At 39.1% G+C, this 17,829-nt stretch overlaps 2 protein-coding genes across 2 annotated transcripts in view; one reads left to right on the top strand and one right to left on the bottom strand.

Moving 5' to 3' along the window:
- Positions 1-1,741: 1,741 nt before the first annotated feature.
- On the bottom strand, positions 1,742-3,782 carry LOC102195231 (inhibin beta B chain). Its single transcript, XM_005740034.1, has 2 exons — positions 3,369-3,782; positions 1,742-2,523 (listed from the first exon to the last, which is right to left on the bottom strand). Exons 1-2 carry the CDS (start codon positions 3,709-3,711, stop codon positions 1,742-1,744), a joined length of 1,125 nt encoding a protein of 374 aa, XP_005740091.1. The 5' UTR covers positions 3,712-3,782.
- A 1,698-nt stretch (positions 3,783-5,480) lies between these two features.
- The window catches only part of r3hdm2 (R3H domain containing 2), a 54,526-nt gene continuing 42,177 nt past the window's right edge, over positions 5,481-17,829 (top strand). Inside the window, exons 1-2 of the mRNA XM_013912641.1 lie at positions 5,481-5,790; positions 6,142-6,193. The gene's annotated coding sequence lies outside the window, so the exon portion shown is untranslated. The remainder of the gene's footprint in view (positions 5,791-6,141; positions 6,194-17,829) is intronic.

The following is a 17,829-nucleotide window of genomic DNA, read 5'->3' as shown; positions in this document are numbered from 1 at the left end:
ATAAAAGGGTTTTTATGGTCTTTGGTAAAAAATTCCCCCATGCACTGTTTCAGTTGTTTCCTTTGCATTATGGCTGTAAAATCCAAGTCCGTAAGACATATAGTATATCAATACAGCCAAGATGAACACAGTGTTAATACAGGTAGAAGTAAAGAAACCCTGGGTATCATCTCTAAAAATAAAAATGTGATGTATTGATAGACATTAATTTATTAACACTCTTCCAGGTTCAAAGTTGGGGAAACTAAAAAACAAATCTATTGCTGAGCTCCTTTGCTTTCTCGTTGTTGTACTGCTGTTTTCATTTTTCCCTTCCTTGAGTAGATCTCAGTTTGCACCGTTTCCCACCAAATTTAAACTACTGGGACATGTGTACGATGTTTCCAGCATATGAAAGAAACAAGACTTCCTCCACCTGGAAAGCATGAAATTTTGCAATCTTTAGACTTTGAGAGCTAAAAATGCCAGCGTGCAGCAGCACATGCTCACTGACCTACCTACCCTCCAGACCTTCACCTGACACTGAAGCAATAGCTAAATGTTTGCTCACATTGCTGAGAATAACCTTGGATTTATATGCTGTTTGAGCCACAGTTGCCCAAATGATAAGCCAGGTTGTGTAAATAATACAGTGGAGATGCTGATTAAACATATTCCAGCTGCATGCAGCATGGGGTACCCTTTGACAGAAATCAGTCCAGATTTCTTGCATTGTAACAACAACTTGTTCCCCTCGCAGCCTCACAATGTGATCAAAGTATTTGTGGAATGTAAATGTATTTGCTTTAATGTTATCAGAAGTTAAAGAAAAAGGCACGCTTTAAAAAGTTTTTCATTGCTTTGAAAGCATTTCTGTAAAACAGCAGCATTTAGGTGGATGAAGATTTACAATGAAAGAAATAGTTGCGTAAAAATGAAAGTATAGAATATATATATAATTTTTTTTACATTTGGACACTGATTATAACACAAAACAGACTATAAAACATACAATGAATTAGGAAAAAAATGTAGTGCATCTTTGAACTTCATCCCGGCAGCATGTGAAAAGTAAAAGTTGTAAGGTACAAATGACAAAAGTGAAAATTAATTAATGCAAGACTTTATGGGTTTATATAAGTTTGAAAATGGAACCTGATATCATTACTGTACTTTTGTATTCACTGTACTTTTTTGCATTGAAATCTAAACTTTATTATTGAGTCTTTCATATTTTAGTGCTGCTCTTTGATTTTTGTCTCTGACGTATAAAAGAATAAATGTATCTGCATCCAGACTTAGCGTATTTGCTCACCTCTAGGCACTGAAATGCATTTGAGATTCTTTAAATACTGACTACAAGAGTTTAGAAATAAATTAAAAGTTACTACAAGCAGTAAACTGTATCAATACCTATTTCTTTAGAACATAATACTTATATACTCATAATATTCTTTTTTGTGCCCATAATTTTCTTAATGTAAACCTAGAGTGTTAATTCATACGTTTATGCAAAAATACACACAACACACCTATTGAGTAACTGCTATAAAACAAACGTGTTTGTATTTGTAAAGATAGTCTAGTAACATCCTCTGTCGATAATTTAAAAGTCTTTTGGGTGGGCATTTCTCATTTTAAAGTACTCTGTGTAAAAGTTGTTTGTCCAAAGTTGGTCAAATTTGTGTTTCTTTAAGTCAACTTGTCTACAATACACTCAAGAAAATAATTAATTATACCACTAATAGTAATATTCAATTTTTTATGTGCATCCACAGGTCTCCACTATCATGTCAGGGACATCTGTTTTGACAATGCTGTGCTGAGAGTTGAAGTAAACCATGGAGAGTGGTCGACGCTCTGTGGGAACGCAGCATGAGGCTGTAGCTGTGTTAATACCATTGACTTTGAGTTGGCTGAAGACAGTGGCATGGAATGAGGATGCTATACCTGGGGAACCGGACAGATGTTGGGGGCAATGTCCCATGCAGTAGTTCATATGGTAGCCTTCAGGCGCAATGATCCACTCATCCCACTGGATGTCTTTAAACTTGATGTAGAAGTCTCTCTTGCAGCAGACTGTTACATCGTCACCGCAACGCACTGAGCGCTTCCTGAGCAAATGCTTGGAGTGGTCATCACGGAGACGCACCTGAGCCACCAGGAAGGGCTGGTAGGGGGTTTCAGCAGAGCCATCTAGGGAGCAAAGGTTCTGTCCGTCTTCTTCGCAGGTGACCTCCAGCTGCAGCCGATGTTGGCCCCCGTCCAAGAAGGTTTGCAGGGTGTGGGTGACAGAGAAAGTGTGCCAGTTACTCTCCTTGACGTGCAACATCTTTTCCATCACCAAGGTCCGATTAGAGCCTGAGATGTCACCATCTACGGAGAGGAAAACCTGGGCAAGGAGACGAGAGTTCCGTTGTGGGTCCTCAGAGGCACGGGCATAGATCCACAAAGAGGACTGGAGGACCTGGATACTTTGGCCACGTTCCTGCAGAAACTGAAAGGTAAGGCTAACGCTTGCCTTGTCACTGCTCTTTGCATCATCTATGAAACAATGACAATTAAGAAAAACACACAATGTTAATATTTGGAAAAACTTCATAGCTCATCACCTTTCTTACCCTTATAAAATTAATGGAAGTAACAATCCTCTTTCACTGTTTTAAGCATTTTACCTTATGGTTAACTTTTCCTACAATACAGCACAAGGTATATTGTATTTAAATGTTTAGGCAGATTACATGTATATTTGATTTTAAATATAAAGACCCAAATGCAAGTCCTGGAGCAAGCAGCCATCTTCAGACTTCTTCAAATTTAAATGCACCGTTGCATTTTATGTTGTGAATATGTATAACAGATTTTGGAGACCCCAGCAACAGAAACCTTCTGAGAGAGGGCTTTTAGTCATTTGCACTCCTCTTTGCAGAAGCTGTCTATGCACTTCATACAGATTTTGATTTACATATTCATTCTTGTCCTCTTTGTCTGCCACCCAACTCCAAATCAGAATCCTATCACCACAAGCTGCACGAAATTACCTAAATTCACTTTTTATTACGTTCCCGTGTAAATCTTGTTAAAAGTGCAACAATGTAACATTGAAAGATAGATTCCTTTTAAAGCTTGCTTACCACCAGTTCATGTATTTCCACTTTAAAAGGCAATAAAATATGTAGTTTGCCCAAGGGGAGCAAACCTTTTTGCACATAAGTAACGATAGATACTTGGATCCTTAATATTACAATATAATAGTTCAGGGAACCCTAGCCTTATGTTAATATCTTACGCAGGAAAAGAGACCTTATTAATCACAACGCGCTCTCCTGTAGCGTTATTGTGCCATGCGAAAACAGCTTTATAGCATAGAAAGTAGATACAAGACTTACTTAGATCTGCAAAGCTCACTATTTCATAGGCTTGATCTCTGGTTGGTATATTGTTTTCTAGTTCAAGGGTACCATCCTGTCTGACGCGCCCCGAGTGAAGTTTGCGCAGCGCCGTGAGGAGCGCGACCCGGGGCACGGTGTGAGTGATGTTTGGTTTCTCTTTCAGGTGCAGTTTGTCCAAAAGTTGCTGCTTGGCGAATTCTATCATCATCCTTTCCTCTGCGTCCTTATCCATCGCTGACAACCTGCAAGACGCGCAGCCCGGGGAGCCACTGACCCAGAGACCCTTAAACAGCAACGGTGCCAACAGGAGGAACGCTGAGAGTGACAAAGACATGGCCATCTTCGATCTTGAAGTAAATAACTGCGTATTTGTACTCGGACTGAGGTAACTAATAAACGTCTAGACTTCTAAACTGGAAAACCAATAAAAAAAATCTTCAAATCCTTCCCCTTCTGAGTTGTTCTTTGCGAAAGAAAGTCTCCCGAACGTCAGAGGTCCTTGTTGGTAGCTCGTGAAGAGAGGAGCTGAGTGATGTTTCACCCTCCTGATGGTAAAGATATCTGGGGTAATCCACCAAAACTGGTGACACGTTGGAAGGATGCACCAATGAGCGCATCGGGAAGCTTGGAAATTACTGGCAAAACACCTCTGTCCTCTCTCACAACACACGCACGGGCACACGCAACACACACGCACGCAACACGCGTTCACATGTAGGTTACTGTCTCACAGTCGCTGCATACAGGTGCTACATGATATCACACGCTGCTTTAGATTAATTACTACGCAAGTCCATGGCTGGTTTGGACACATATCGGGAAAGCCCGATAAGGTCTTGAGTTTATCACAACAGGTATTTTCTGTGCCACGTTTCTCCACTTCAGTGCCACTGATACGTAACCTGCCAACGCTCTTGTCGATCAAAGTTGAAATTCTCTGCCCTTTAACCTACTTACAGAATATTCGTGTCCCACAGACACCAAGCAATTGAATCCGTGGGCTTTAGCTTAACCTGACCGAAAACACTCGAGGATATGAGGCGGAGAGTTTAACGCGGTATTTGAAACACGTTCCGTCATGTTTCCTGCAAGGTGTCATAATGTGGTGCAGTAAAACGATGCCTCGTGTGTGTATGTGTGTGTGTGTGTGTTTGAAGGAGAGAAAGAGAAAGCTGGGAAAAGGCGAATCCTGCCTTCATGTCGGTACATGATTTGTCTGTCTGGGTTCTCGCAAAAGTGCTGAGCCAGCTTGACATAGCCTACTAAAGATAACGCTGCCAATAAGCCGGACAGTGTATGCACTTAAATAGGCAAAAATACGTTAAAGTGACCCTCTTTTCATCATGTCGGGGTCCAGGTCCAGTGTGAGCAGGAAAAACAATGACTTCCACAATCATTTAACACATAAACTACATGCATATGCACATGGAAATAATAATTGTGAAACAGATTATCCTAAAGCGGTCACGTGTTGATTGTGCGCACATCTCCACAAACATAAACTGTATGGATCACAACACGGGTTGCACGCATTTTTATTTCTTTTATTTTCTTTGTGTTCACGTTTAGTGTTAAATGTGAGTCAAGGCCTTATCATGTTAAAGGAGTACTTGCCTGCCCACGTGTGGGGCATTTTGAGAATTACAACTGACCTCACCAAGTGGTGTCAAAGAATGTGCCCAATACATTTGAATAATTTAAACGTTAAATCAAATAAGCACGTCACATTTATTACCTAGAATTGTCAGCATTTTTCCTAGGGAGGTTTGAAAAATAAGGTTAAAACCAGCGTATTTTTAACTACTGCCGTGAATACAAACAATAATATATATATATATATATATATATATATAAAATGTTTATTAGATAGACTAGATGTTATAGGCTATAAGAAGAAAAATATCATCTTAAGAAATGTGAAATCGTTACATTTTATAGTATTTAAACAACTTTGAATGACACATCTCCTACAGAAGTGGACAGCTGTCAAATTACATCCCAGTAATAGATTTTCAAACATACATCACTGAGATGTAACGAAACTGCATATTACATTTTAACGCTTGATGCACAAAACAAAGTTCTCATGCATCCTGTAGGCTACGTATCCGTACGACTAGGAGGTACGCCGCTGACGTCAACTGTCGGTGAGGGGAAAAAAGTGACGCTAACACACACAAGCCGGAGCCCTGACGGGGGAATAGCGTTTTGTTTCTTTTTTCTTTAGTTTTGTGTCATTTATTCTTTAGGGTTTTGTTGTTATTTAGCAGTATTCCTGCGTCGGACTCGACCGCCGTGTTCTTCAGCGCTTGCTATCTCGCATTAACGTCCATGCTGCTCTCCCCTCACGCGGCGCTATTTTGACAGTCGGGGTCGCGTTGAGCCAACTCAAGCTAGCAGCACCATTATATTAGCATCGGTAAGTCATTTGGAAAGCTTGCTAACCGTACTAGCTAGCACCTTCTATTTTGAGACCTGACAGTGCTTGTACATGTCCACAGCAAGTTTCGCCATTCTGTGATCCACGGCACACTCTTATTGAACAGCGAGTTGTAATATTAACGTTGTGTTTCATGGACGCTGAGTAGCTAGCGTCCACTAAAAAGAAAAGGCTAGCTAGCGGGCTAGTATTAGCTAGGTAGCTAATTATACACGCCGGACGAGGCAGGCTAATGCTGTGAACTAGCTATTGTTAGCATAGAGGCAAGCTAATATTTTCAGTCAGCTGCACAGCTACGACTCTGACCAAACTGCCATCTGTCTTCTACAGACCCAAGTTGAAGGATTCTCCACGCAACTCAAGACATACTGCCAACAACACGGTAAGCCGAACCCGCGAAGATGACTCAAGAGCCACTATCTTTAATATGTAACGCAACGTTAAGCACCATCTTTAAAGTCCGCCTTCTCTATGCCAGGCACGAGATGGCCATGTTAACATTTTATCCTTCCAATCGTGACCGAGAAGGTTCACTAAAACCCTGGGAATATTTGCTTTTTCCGAAGCGATTAACTATCTGGATGAATCAAAATTAAGTAATTGTTAATTGCGTATGGCTCTTCATTGAAGTCATACTCAAAACACACACTGGATACAACAAAGTTTTATTTATTGACGTGTGTGACTTTCATATAACAACTCAAGACTTGAAACGTCAGCTAACAAGGTTGAGATATTAATACAAACCAACGGAAAGTTACAGAGCTGTAGTGTTTTTATAGGACTGAGTGCCGGTGGGTTGCATGGCGGAATGCAGGTTGTACTACAGTACTAAGCCGTCTTCACTGCTCCAAGCAATTTAAGGTTGTATTGTGTTAAGTGTTTTCATTAGCTTGCTTTTTGACATTCAAGTAAATATCAGTGATTTTAAGCCTTGGCTCTTCCAGTCTTAATTCCTTAATAATTCATTATTAGTGACTCAGAGCTGGCTAGAGATTTGTGCCCCAGTAAATCGCACTGTTGTAAGTGATCAAGAAAACAGTGGGGTTTTCTCAAGACATACTTCACACGTGGTCATCACTCTCCGAGTCTTGGCTTTAGCTTTACTTTTTTGAAACTCAATCCAAAAATAGGCAGCAACAGTGCTTTGAAAACAAGGTGGGATAACAGCATAGAATAAGTGGTTCAAACATCTGCTCTGGGAAAATGACATGTGTGCCTGGGAAAACAACAAAAAACTCCCCCCCCAACATATCAATTGGTGTTGGCCAGTCATGTGACAATGAGAACTGATAAGTGGCAAGCAGGGACTTTCATTTTAGTTCCATTTGATGTTGAGATTGTCATAAAAATGCTTCCCAGTTAGATTAATAGTAGTCCAAGGTGATAACCCCGATAAAGCAATGTTAGTTTTTCTGGTTTAAAGCACTGTTACTACTTTATAATCAATTTTTTCCCTAATACAGCTTTATTCTCTTAAATATTTTGTAAGCAACACAGAGTATGATTGTTGGTGTCAGGGCAGTATCATTGAAAAGTATGGTCCATTGTAAGATCTGTAGGGGGTGAGTCATTGAATCAACAGTCTACTGTTGCTAAGGCCACCAATGAGAAAGATGGAGTAACCTGCCTCTCTGTCAACATATTTCCCTCCCTTATACCCTGCAGCCTGTGGATCTTTGTGCATATACATAAATTCATGTAACTGTGAAGTATTGATTGCTTATGGAGTTTTATGAAAATCAGGAAATTTGTTGATTACTATCTGTTAAGTATATGTAATTTCATGTTCGTGTTTATTGTGGTTTGCAGGGTGCTTTCGCCTATTCTAGTAAATCATGTGGTTTTTATGCTAACTTGCTCACTTTAATGTATTTGCTTCCTGCATTCATGTATTCATACAAGCCAATGTGGCCATTGTAAGCATATTTTAAACCTAGAGTAATTAAAAAAAGAAACTTATCCAATAAGATTATATCTGTGTATTTATCACTCAGATATCTGCTTTTGCCTCTGAATCTCTGTTTGCAGCAGCATAAGCAGAAGAGTGGCTTTTTCTAGAGAGATTTGAAGAGCTATTTATAGATCTCTGCCAAAGCACCAAGCGTGGTGCTGTTGCTGCTGCTCCTATCTGTCTCTGCTCTTAACCGCTCCTGCTTCTGTTTCTCTCTCTCCATCTTCATTTGTTCCCTCTTCACCTGTTCTTAGTTTTCTGAACTCATTTTCTCATGATGTCTTCTACTCTGTGTTTGTCAGTTTTCTTTTTCCTTTACTGTCCTCCATTGCTTGCTTTGATGTAAATTATCGATCAAAGCAGAAGGGAAGTGACATGGTTATAAGTCAGGCCTCAGATTGGTACATCAGCTTGACTAACTTTAGTATACTTTGTTGCAAAGCTGGATGTTTTTTGCATTTGTTAGTAGCCTTTATTTAGTAAAAGATATGGCTCACAGTCCTCAGACCATGCAGAATCACAGTAGATAAGGTGGGTTTGCCTAAATAAAGGTGTTTTTGTAAAAACCTGTTATGACTGCTTTGAATATTTGCAGTGTAAATAACAACAGCTTTCCAAGTGTTTCATAATAGCTTTAGCTTAGCTATGCTGCATGCAGAAATGGCAGCATCTTGTAAGGTGGTTGTGTTCCCACTCAGTCTATCTGTGGTATCTTTGGCTACTGATCCTCACTCAGCCCCTCCCCTTTCTTCCTTCTTTCTAAGCCCTTCTCTTACTGATCTGTGAAAGAAGCTACCTGGCTGAAGAAGTGACAGGACAGGTTATGAGGCATTAGTCCATGCAATGCATTTTATCCCAGTCATGTTGTTAGCCTGAGACTAACCTTTTTTCAAGGCCATGCTAGGATTGTAGAATCATTGGTTGGGTAAGTCTGGTGTCTTAAATTAAGCAATGCTAGAAAAGATGTTCGATGCTAAACAGCTGTTTATTAAATTTCTCTGGCTGCTTATGTTTTGCAGGGCCCTCTCAAATGTTAGGTGATGCTACTAACCACTGAGCCACAGTACTGATCTTCTGCTCAGTGTTTCGACTTTAAAGGGAAATTTATTGTACAGTTAAGTGCATAAGTGTGTGGGCTATGGCACAATATTTGTAATTTTTCCTCTTTACACCACCACAGTGGATTTTAAATCAGATAGTCAAGATGTAAGTGAAGTGCAAACTTTTATTGTCACTACAAGGGGTTTAACAAACACATTGCATTAATTGTTTGGAATGTTTTGGCGTTTTGCATAATAACACATTTTCAGAGGCTCAAATGTGACTGGACTAACACAATTTGAAATATAAAAATGATCATTTTAAATACCTGGGCAAAGATGACGTGATTGTAGTGACTGCCTGAAGTCAAAAACCCCTGGACACCACTAAATCTCCCTTGAGATGCTCTGCCAGCCTGTTCTGCAGCCACCTTTAGTTGCTGCTTGTTTGTGGGTTTTTCTGCCTTCAGGTTTATCTTCAGTAGGTGAAAAGCATGCTTTGTTAAGTTGAGATCAGGTGGCTGGCTTGGCCACTGAAGAAACTCTTAAGTTGCATTTGTACCGTAGTCTGTTGTAATTCATTATCCATTCACTCCGTGGAGTGATGTTCAGTTTTGTAGGATTTGAGCAGAGACTATAGCCTTGTACACTTAGTTCATCCTCCTACTACTACTTTTATCATCATCAATAAACACTAGTGGACCGGTTCCACTGGCAACCATACATGCTCATTACAAGATTTGACAGATAATATGGCATGCTAAGGTAGGGCTGTTCGATGTAACGATATATATCGGATGACGATATATATCTATCGTCTATCGTTTCATTTTACGCTATCGTTTGTTTCATGGTGTCGCAAAATAAACAGTTTAGGCATTATTTTCTCATAGTTTTGATGGTCACTGTAGTGGCTATATTAATTTATTAAAGTTCTCTCTTTCTCTTATATTTAATATAACCACACAACAGACGGACAATCGCCTGTTTTTATGCGTTGTCGTTAGCAACAACGATGGTAAAACCATCGCATGTCCGCTTGTTTATTTTCCACATAAACCTTTCATAATAAAGCTCAAGATCCTGTTGAGACTTCTCAAAATAAACGGAATCATGTGAAAAAGTATGCAGAGTATTTACGGATGAGAAGCAAAAAGGAGCCGTCAGGTGCTAAAAAATAAACCTTAGACTCAAACGTTAGAACAGGCTTTCCCCCGCAGCACGCCGTGTAATAAATACAAATGTTGTATCGGCTGCTGTTTCCTATGTCTAAAAATGTGTAGTTTCATGCATCGGTTAAAACACTCGACTCCAGGTACACAACGCCCAGCTGGAAACACTTCAGCAACCCGAAATTCACAGAATTTACAGAAAATGTTAAATTTTTGTGATTTATATCGTTATCGGATGATAGATGTTTTATATCGGGATAAGAGATTTTAGTCATATCTCACAGCCCTACGCTAAGGATCATGAGTCATTTGTTACCTTTTCAGTTTGTCTTCCCTTCATTATAGTGCAAGGTGTGCTTGATTTAATTAATATATGTCCAAATATTTTTTCCCCCAGATCTGGGCAGGTTCTACGTTCAGGTTTTAGATGTTTTCTGGCAAACTGTATTCTAGCTTTCTTGTTGTTAAGTGTAATCCATGTATTGCACAACTGCTGTAAACCCTCTGTATTTAAATACCCTGTGCATCTCTTTTAAACTCTGACAGTGATACCTCTTTGAATATGCTTGAGTTAGGTAAATGTTGTGAAAGATATTTCTTAACCACGGAAAGAATTCTGCGATTATTTACTTCAGTTGGTTTCCACCCTTTTAGGGCGTTTCTGGTGTTGCTGAGCTGGTCAGTGATTTCTGCTGATTTTGCCATTTCTCAGTTTTTCTGTCTCTCATGGACAGGTTTATTTATTTTTGTACCTTAATTGACAGTATGTGACCAAATACCTCTTATTAAGAGTGAACAGTGAATAGTTATTATATGCACTTGAAAATAATCTCAGATTTTTGATGTTGAATTTGTCATCGCAAAATGAGGAATGAGGAACAGACTTCACCTGGCCATGAATCTGCATGTCAGTCAGTTGTCTAATTACTTTTGTGTCTTTGCAGAGGTGGCACTATGTATATCGTCAGCCTTAAAGCTGAACTCTGCACTGAAATCACATTTTGATAGTTTGATTCAAATTATGAAATAATAAATGAAATAAATATCGAGGATTGATGTGAGTCTAGATATATATTTGAACATAAACTGCCCTCTCCCAAAGCAGGAGAAAAGCATTACAGAACAACCTAATAATTACTACATGTACTAGTAACAAAGCTCAGAGTACCCAAGTTGCTGTTGGAGGGTTGTTTCTATGTTTCTGCGTGAACTTGTAGTACTGTAACTCTTTACCTGAAAGGCTACTAGAAGTAATCCTTGAAGCTATTTTCTGAACTGAGTGCTTTCTGTCATATTTCATGCCTGATCACAGAACAAAACAACTGGGTTTGTATCAGAAGTCAGTAAGGGTGGTGTCTGCCTACGCAGCTACGCCTGGAAAAAACATAGAAATTGTTCTAATGGTCATCAAACCACATCTTATGGATGTACGGTATATGCTGATGTGTCAGTGATATCAAGGGTCCACAGGAGGTTGCATTTATAAGAGGAAAGGGTTAAAACAGTTTTGTTCTATTTGAATAAAGATTGGACACATAAAACAGTGTTTTGAGAAAACAAGATTTACTGAGACTTTTAGCTGACTAGAAATGTAACACTGATCTGTGAAACTGGTGAAAATGATATTCTGATATGCATTTAAACAGGCCTATATGTCAATTGCATGCAAGTATCCATGATGGACGGGGGTAGAACTCCCCACAAAACAATGTGCACCATTTTTCTTCTTCGACTTCTTTGTCTTCAACTTCTTGAAGTCCAATCCTATGGCGTGCATCTTTTAGTAAAGTCTGTTTTAAATAATCATTTTATTTGCCTTTATGAAATCTTCTCTTAATTGTAGACTTAATATTAATGATCAACTTATCCCCTGGATTGTGTTATAACTTGCATGAAGTGAAACTTGGTGAAGCTGTTGGTAGGTGAAATTGTGTGTGGACTTTGAGGCCTTTTTATGCTGCACTATGGTGTTTTTTTTTTTTTTGTTTTTTTTTAAGCGGTACCAAAGTTTTGACCAGTGGTACATTAAATTTTTAATTTTTTAGCGAACTAAGGATGTGCAGTCTAACTTGCATCGCGAGCTCCTTTGTCTGCAAGTTGTGAGTTGATATTCAAATGACTTTTGACTAATGATTGAACAATCAGTCTTTTTTTCACAGCTGCATGAATACAATTTCTAGAGGGACCACATTCTAACATTTTTCTTCAAATTTTGCTCTATAAAGCCTGGTCACATACTGTCAAGCCTGAAACCATGAGACAGATAATCCTCCTGATGTTTTCCTTGATGCTGAACTTTTGCCTGCATAATTTCCCTCCACTGCATCTTTCAGCTGTCATTTGCAGTGGGGGCTACTGGGAAAACATGCAAATGTGTTGTCTTGTGGGATTAAGGCTTTTCCTTGCTAATGAGGTGGTTTCATTATTTCACTCCATCTTCCCTTCCTCCTCTTTATTTTTTTTAAAATTGTTTATATATTGGAGCAGTTGTCTGGTTCACCAGCATCTGTCAGTACTCATTTAGTTTGTCCAGACAAACGCCAAAGACAACGACTTCAGACTTTCCATATAATGAGTGATGAATGGGGACTGTGGCTTCTGCCTGTCTCCAGGTGTTTGATTATTGCAAAAAAAGTTCCAAACCTTAACCTGTACCTGTAAAAGAGTCTATTTATTTATTTATATTCATTCATTTACTATAAGCTTTCAGTGGTGCTACTGTTGTATCAAGTGACATTATAGCGGATCCAAGCAACTCTTTAAACAGCTTGGCTTCTTGCGCGCCATGGTTTGCCTGTCATTGCAATTATATTGTTTCACAAAGGCAGAGAGCAAACAAGACCTGTAAGAGAGAGAGAGAGAGAGAGAGAGAGACAGAATCCACACGAAAGGGAGGGTCGGAGGAGAAGGGAGGGGTGCATACTGTGCGCATGATGGCATAAGTGTGGTAGTGAGAGAGGGAGCCAGCTTACAAGCAAGATTTTCTTTCTCACTGCTGTGCTTGTGCTTCATTCAGAAAAAGAAAGGGGGCAGTCGAAATAGAGTTTTTTGACCGTTTTCATGAAAGCCATTAAGAAAACTGAGCTGGTAGTGTGTACAGACAAGAAGACAACACGGCAAGCTTGAAGACGACAAAAGTTGAATGAGCTGAAGAGACGGAAGAAAGACCTTAAACACCCTACAACTCCAGCAGGAAATGGGATACATTTATTTGTAGTAATAGGGGAGAGAAAACTAATGACAGCGTTGCCCAGATCTGCTTCTGCTGCTCATTCTCCTGCGATGATTTGGTTTTATCTGAGACACCTGATCTGATTTGGCTCGAGATCCATAGAGCTGAACTCTAAATACAGGAAGGATGTGCACTGTAAGTGAATGTGCTTGTGCGTCTTTGTCATTGGGTGTTAATAATTTGTAGGTGAGATGTAGCTTCTGTAGCTGTAGGTGTGATTTTTAGCATGAAGCCATTGCTGCTGCTATAATTAACTCTTGTTATGACACATTGCATTATCACTTTTGTGAAGTTCCTAAAGCATTTTTAAGCAATGTCTCATCAACAGTGCAAATATGATGTATTAAGGTTGACTGAAAGGTAGTTTCCTATAGTGTGTATACAGTTTATTTTATCACATGTGATTGCATTTGCACAGAAAAAATGTATACATGAAAGCATCTAAGATACTATAATGTGTGGCGTATGTGTCATGTGTACAGGGTCATGAAACATGTTTGAGGCAAATGCTGAGGTAATAAGGAATTCCCTTCCACTGTCCCTGTGTGGGAGGAGGGACAGAGGAGGGTGGAGGTGGGCTGGTGGTGTGGAGAGTCACTGAAGTAGGCGTTGCTCTGCAACACTGTCATACCGATTGTGAGGGAGGGAGGTGTGCAGAGGAAAAGGACAACGTATGGGCTTACATAAGGCATGTGGATTGCACTGTATTTTAAGCAATAGTGGTTGTGACTGTTTGTGAATGCACCTGGAATTTAAGACTTCTCCTCCTTTATTTGTGGAACACAGTGTACGGGAATGAACAGACTAGAGAGGAGGTGCGAGAGAGGCAGCACAGCTGTGAGAAATGCACAACAGCAGAACCCTCTTGAATAAAAAATCTGTCACTATAAATAGCAAGCCATCCTCATGGCTTGAGCACTGCTTCAGGTTTAGAAGACCTGGCTTTCCCTCTATCACTGTTCTGGTGGTTATAACCCTAAAAAATCAACCCACAATCCTCATCATTTCCTGCTTTTATTCTATTTTTTTGATTGCTTGCCCTAGATCTCCCTTGTTCTGAACATGGCCTGTTTATATAATTTATTTTTTATGTACACGCATCCATCTCTTTTAGTCTCCTAAGTAATGCATCTTATTGAATTAGCTTGATGTACATAATATGGCAACGAGCCCATCATTGTACCCTGTTCTCAGTTAGAAATTGAAAAGACAGACAACTGCCACAGCTCCAGATTAAATATAAAATGCTCCTTTGGTGTTATGTTGCTAGAGCTATTGCTGTTTTTCTTTTGCTGTTTATTAACATGTGAGTCTCTTCTCTTGTAACACAACACAGATAGCTGAAGTCAGGTGATTAGCGTTGACTGAGCTAATAAAGTCCATCCCCTCACTTGATAAAAATATGTGTGCATCCTTGCATGACCAGTACTTTTGCTGTTTGTTTGTGATATTGGAGTTCTTCTCCTTACGTAGTTGGTGCACCTATAGCCTCACTGCTGCATACTAATTGTTAATGCGTGGGAAAAAGCCTGTGTATCAAACAGAGGAAGCACGAGAGGGCGAGAAAGAGAGGGTAAAAAAAAATCAATAGCAAACCCCTGAGAAACTGCTGCTGTAATTGCTTTATACGTCAGAAGGTTCACACCTACTCCTTTGAGACTTTAAGAAAAATCTAACTCCAAAACTTTTATTTTGAATTGATAAATACAGTCTTTGTTACATGAAAAAAGAAAACCAAATCATCAAAAACAAACAATAAGGAAGCACTGATTGAATTCTATTTATCTGATTTCACACTTTCCCTACTCATCTGAACTTTTACAACGGTTGTTTATTTTTATTTTTGATGTGTCCTCATTTGAGCTAATTATAGTATTAATACATGCTAATTTACGTGTGACCTTTTATAAATACATCAGTTCTTTTCTGATGAATTGACATCTGCATTACAAATGAATGTACCTGACACAAAGCATAACTTTAATGAAGGTAGATGGCTAACAGGAGCTAAAAGGAAGAAGGACCAGTAAAATCCAACTGCAATTATTTGAGCTGTAAACTATAGAGACAACTTGTGCTTTACTGTGGGGCTTATATGTTCAAGTAAAATGACTATGTGGCTCAAGGTAGGTCAGCTCAACCTTGTATCTACTTTATCCTCAGATGAGACTGGGACAGACGTGTGCCCACTTGGTGAATTTTAATGAAGAGACAACTAAAAGAAAGCGAAATATAACAGCAGGAGTCCTCTAAAGACGAGAGGTGTTGGTGTAAACAAGACAAGTTCAGGAGTGCTTCTAAACTTAGTGTATTAAATAGCCTCAAAAATAACTTGCATAATTAGGCGATGACTGTAAGAAGAAGGGAACAGAAATTGGTATCCTTATATCCTGGCAGACCTATTGGGAGCAGTTGGCTTTTACAGGTAAACAGATGGCATGGCACAGCACAGCACACTGATGACCTGCCACCGCTGTCAGGTCAGCTACGTGATCTAGTGAGCCGCTGCAGTGTGCAGTTTCTCTAATTAACTGTACTTTCTGATCTGTGCTGGGGCTGGTGCGTTGCCAGTGTCATGCTAACATTCTCACAGCTGAGGAGAAATTGTCTTTAGAATTCACCACATCAACACATTTCATATCATGAAATGTCCAGAATTTATCAACTGGAATTTGGTGACTAATTGGTATCAGTGATTAACTTATGGCTTGTTAAATATTGAGGGACATTAAAAAAACAATCAAACAAAAAAACAACATTCAGATGTGCTGCGGTCCCTCCTTAAGTGTCATTTGAGACACTTAATTTATCAGTACTAAGAGAACTAATATTATATTTCCTTTTGTAAATAGGTTTATATTTTGTCCTTGTTAGCATGGTTGTGAAGTCGTTGTTTTTACCATGGTGGCTTTAGACAAGTCTGTTGACTAGTCAGATTCTGTGTTACTGACTTCTGACCATTAGAAGCTGCTTTAGCATGCAGTAATGGGTGTGTTTGCTGATTGCCCCTTGGTATTGCTTAAATTGTATTACATCAGATCCTCTTTTCCATCTAAGACATAGGTCATCAGTTAACTCGTACGTTGTCTCATAAAATGTTACCTGGTTAATACCAAACTCAGATTTTCAAACACTAACAGAGTCTGGGAGCTGAGCATCAGACAGCAGAAAGCAGCTGTAGCTTTTAACACCCCAAACGTTCAGGAGCAGCAGGACTCTTATTACACATGCTTCCAAAAACATTAAAAATAAAGTGATGAAGTGTATCGTGGCGCTCTCTGCTCGGTGTATAAATATGCTCGTGGTTAGTAAGCACTGACAGACAATGCTTTTGGACATCTATTCCACCTGACCAGCTGTTTCCAGTAGCAGCTGGACCAACTACAGTCAGAAAGTACATCTTTTACATAGATAGGTATTACCAATATATCAGTGCTGAACTGTTGTCCCTTCTAAAGATAATAGTAAATTAATGTGAAACACTGTAGCTTGTTTGCTCTGTTAAGTATTTTGGGTTTTGTTGGCGCAATCATAGAATAGCAGTTTTTAATGAAATTTTTGGCTATTTGAGTTAAAGTAAACACGGCAGTGTTGAATTATATCTGAATGTCAGATTCTTAATGTACCCCGCTCTGAATTTTGCTGTAAATATCACAGTAAACCTGTGGAAAAGTCGTCTGTTTGTCAATTTATTGATTTAATAATTACCATGTCTAATTGAGAAAATGGTGTAAATTAGCATCCTTAGGATACATTACTAAACTAAATTCACTGTAGTCTATACAATTTGTTTCATTTTGCATCTACAGCTCAAGTAGCCAACAGCAGGCCTGTCTTCCTTCCCTTATTTTTCTATTTTAACACAGTGTCGTCATTGTTGAGACATTGCAGTTGTAATGTTAGCTCATAATGGACAGAGGCCGTGACATTTGTGCTTTTAGTGAATTGTGTGATGATGGGTACTCGTCTAGAGGTGAGTGATTTGGCCAGTAGATAAGATGATTTGGGGAACAATTGTCATTCAGAATCTGGATTACAATTCTCCCCGCAGACTTAGTTGAACTCATGATCACATAATTGTCATGTGATCATGTTGTCTTCATATATATCTATGTAAACTTTATGCCCTGATTTTGTTCTGAAAGTTTTGGAAGTTACTGTAATTTTGTTTGTCATGCATGGACATGGGTTATTATTCTTTGGAAGTATTTTCTGTAAGGAAAGTTCTGTAGACATCAATGTACCCCTGCACCATGTTGACAGGAAGGTCATGCTGTGGACAGCAGCAAAAATTATAGCCACCTAAAAGACATCACTATCGGTTGCATGTATGATGTATTAAGAAGCTTTTATCCTCTTAACCTGCTGGTTGATGGTTAAGTCAAAGCTGGTACATTTCAGAAGTTTGCGACTATAATATTTCAATAGGCTACTTCAGACCTGAACTAAGTTGCCATCCAAACTAAATTTAAAAAATCAAAGAAAACAGGGCAGCATTAGGGCAGGGCAATATGGCCAAAAATATTTATCACGATATATATTTGAAAATTTGCGATAACGATATAATTGACGCGTGACAAAATACTTTACAACTCCACAACTTTATTAGTGCAACCCCCC

This window comes from Pundamilia nyererei, unplaced genomic scaffold, assembly GCF_000239375.1.
Source record: "Pundamilia nyererei isolate P.nyererei 1_Seehausen unplaced genomic scaffold, PunNye1.0 scaffold00096, whole genome shotgun sequence".
Classification (NCBI taxonomy): Eukaryota; Metazoa; Chordata; class Actinopteri; order Cichliformes; family Cichlidae; genus Pundamilia; species Pundamilia nyererei.
Note: the sequence above shows the minus strand (reverse complement) of the source record. Positions and strands in the feature narration are given on the sequence as shown.